At 55.8% G+C, this 2408-nt stretch overlaps 1 protein-coding gene across 1 annotated transcript; it reads left to right on the top strand.

Annotated features, from left to right (window-relative positions):
- Window positions 1–932: 932 nt before the first annotated feature.
- On the top strand, window positions 933–1850 carry DQ04_16881000 (hypothetical protein; the record flags this gene model as incomplete). Its single annotated transcript, XM_009317521.1, has 1 exon — window positions 933–1850. The coding sequence occupies one exon, from the start codon at window positions 933–935 to the stop codon at window positions 1848–1850; it is 918 nt and encodes a 305-aa protein (XP_009315796.1).
- Window positions 1851–2408: the final 558 nt, after the last annotated feature.

The following is a 2408-nucleotide window of genomic DNA, read 5'->3' on the forward strand; positions in this document are numbered from 1 at the left end:
GACGAGGACTATTCACAGGTGGCAACGGAGTGCGTTTGTGTTGTTGTTTTTTCCTCGGACCCTGCGGGCCTTGACATGTCGACAGGAAGACTTTGGAGTCGTGTTTTGTTTTTGCTTTTATTTGTTGAGCCCTTTTGTCAAAGAGAGAGACTGACTCCAGGCCTGCCCGAAAAGACCATTCAAAAAGAAACTCACCTTCCCCGTCCTTGCGTCGCGAATTCCTCCAGCATCAACAGTTCAGAGCGCGAGAACGAGGCCACCGGACGCCAGCGACCCAGTGAGAGATCGACGGAAGGCAAGAAAGCGTGTGGTTGTGCTTGTTTGTTTGTTGCTTTACCGAGCCGTTGCGCCTCTCTCATTCCTTTCGGTGTCCACGGACGGCCGTTCTTGAGCGCGCTTCCCCTTCACCAAACACCGCCGAGCGGCACGGCGCACGGCAGCCAGCCCCCTTCCCAATGAGAAACCGCCGGAGGAAACGGGGGCCCCCTTTGTTATTGGAAGTTGGTTATTTTTTTCGTTGTTTGTTTTTCGCCTTGGAAGAGAAAAAAAAAAGGGAGTTGGAAAAGTCCGGGCGCAAGACGCCCACCCGCGCGTCGGGTTTTTCGAAGCAACACCCTCTCCACTATTCGCTTCTGTTTTGCGGTGTTTTTCGAGGGGGGGTGGCCGCCGGCGCGCTTGACTCGATGCGCGCTTTGCTCTTTCGTTCCGGTGGCGTCCCTTCGCCGCTGGGGTCGGGTCGGGGCGAGGCCCCCGCCAGCCAAGGAAGAGCGAAATTCGAAGCGAAGTTCGGCCACCGCCCCCCCTTCCCCCCTGCGCGGAGCAAAACCCCGCCACGACGACGAAACAGCCCCTGGCTACAGACCAAACCGTTTTTTCCCCCAATTCCAAAAATCAAGAAAAAAAAAGAGTAGCAGGAAAGTTCTTCAGCCCATATGGGTTACAGAGGAGCAGGGCTCCTCCCTATTTATGAAAGCGGGCGGGCCTCCGCGGAAGAGCGGAAAAGGGCCCGGACGGAGGCCCAGCGGCCCACCCCGTCGGGCACAGGGCGGGGAAACCCGCACCTCAGCGGAAACGCGAGGGACAACATCCACGCGGCACCGGCCGCATATTACGCCAACGGCAGGCCATACGCCGCACCAACGGCGGAGCCGTTCGTCAATAAAGGCCCCTTCCCTCCAAACGGCGACGCGCGCCGCCAGACCCAGACAAACGCGATAACGGGAGGCGCCGCACCCACAAACCCCCAAGGGCACCCCAACAGCAGCCAACAAAAAAATGAAAAAAGAGAAGCCACCGAAAACAACACCACAGCAAGCCCACAGCAGCAAGAACCGCCTGCAGGAGAGAACGGGTGCAGCCACGCCGCCCTAAAGGACCTTTTGCGGCGCATAATAGCACTAGAGTTTTCTGGGAGATGCACCCAACGTTCCATGGCAGTGGTGCAAACCATTTGCGACACGCTGTGTCAGAGTCCCCTGGCCGTGGTGAAAGTCATGGAGGTGTTGGACGAGTGCTTTGCGGAAGCCGTCGAAAGGAAACAGCAACAGCAGATACTGAATTATTGGTATATCGTGGACGCCGTGATGAAACTATTCCGGGAGCGTCCCAAAATGTTGAACGCAGTTGTTGTGGCTTTGCCGCACCTCCTTTTACAGTACGTCCCTTGGAAAAAAAGCAAATTAGCGGAAGAGAGCTGGATGCATTCTGAAGAAGAGGAAGGTCGCTACGAGCACCTGTTTAAAACATGGGACCATGCACTGCCAAGGCCCCTCCTTGACGAAATTTGGGCCTTCTGGAAGGACGGGGCTGGCCCAGTAGAGACACCGAGGTTTACGAGCGCCCAGCGGTGAGAGAAAGCCCAAAAAAAAAATCGCAATGCACCATGCAGCATTATTTTGAATAAACAACCGGCCGAGAATCAGTATAAACAAAATAACTACAATTCTCTCTCTGACTTAAAAAGCCAATTCAAGCCGAAACGCGCACCTAGCACAATCTGTTTCATCTGTTTTCTTTTTATTTTTCATCCCCACGCCAAAAAAAAAAAAGGATGAGAGCCGCATTAATGCAAAACTAAAACAAAATAGAGTCTGCCAGAACAAAACAATCCCCCGCATTCCTTTCATTCGCGGCGCCTGCAAACCACCTTGCTGGGCCACAGAAAACCAAAATGCCATCAAGCAAACCGGGAAAGCCCCAAGCGCAACACCACAAGCCCCACCCCTGGCTTACAGAAGCCCAACGCCCAGCGGAAAAGCACCGCCCAACCAGACCAAACCCGCCGCCCCCAGGCGCCACAAAGCCCAAGCCATCCGCGCCACGCCGGCCAAAAGGCAGGGGCAAGGAAAAGGGGGGCCGGCAACCCCTCAGCCCCGGGCGCGCCGGATGGGCCGCTCGGGCGCTTTTTC

The sequence above is a fragment of the Trypanosoma grayi genome, assembly GCF_000691245.1.
Source record: "Trypanosoma grayi strain ANR4 Tgr_1688_V1, whole genome shotgun sequence".
Classification (NCBI taxonomy): domain Eukaryota; phylum Euglenozoa; class Kinetoplastea; order Trypanosomatida; family Trypanosomatidae; genus Trypanosoma; species Trypanosoma grayi.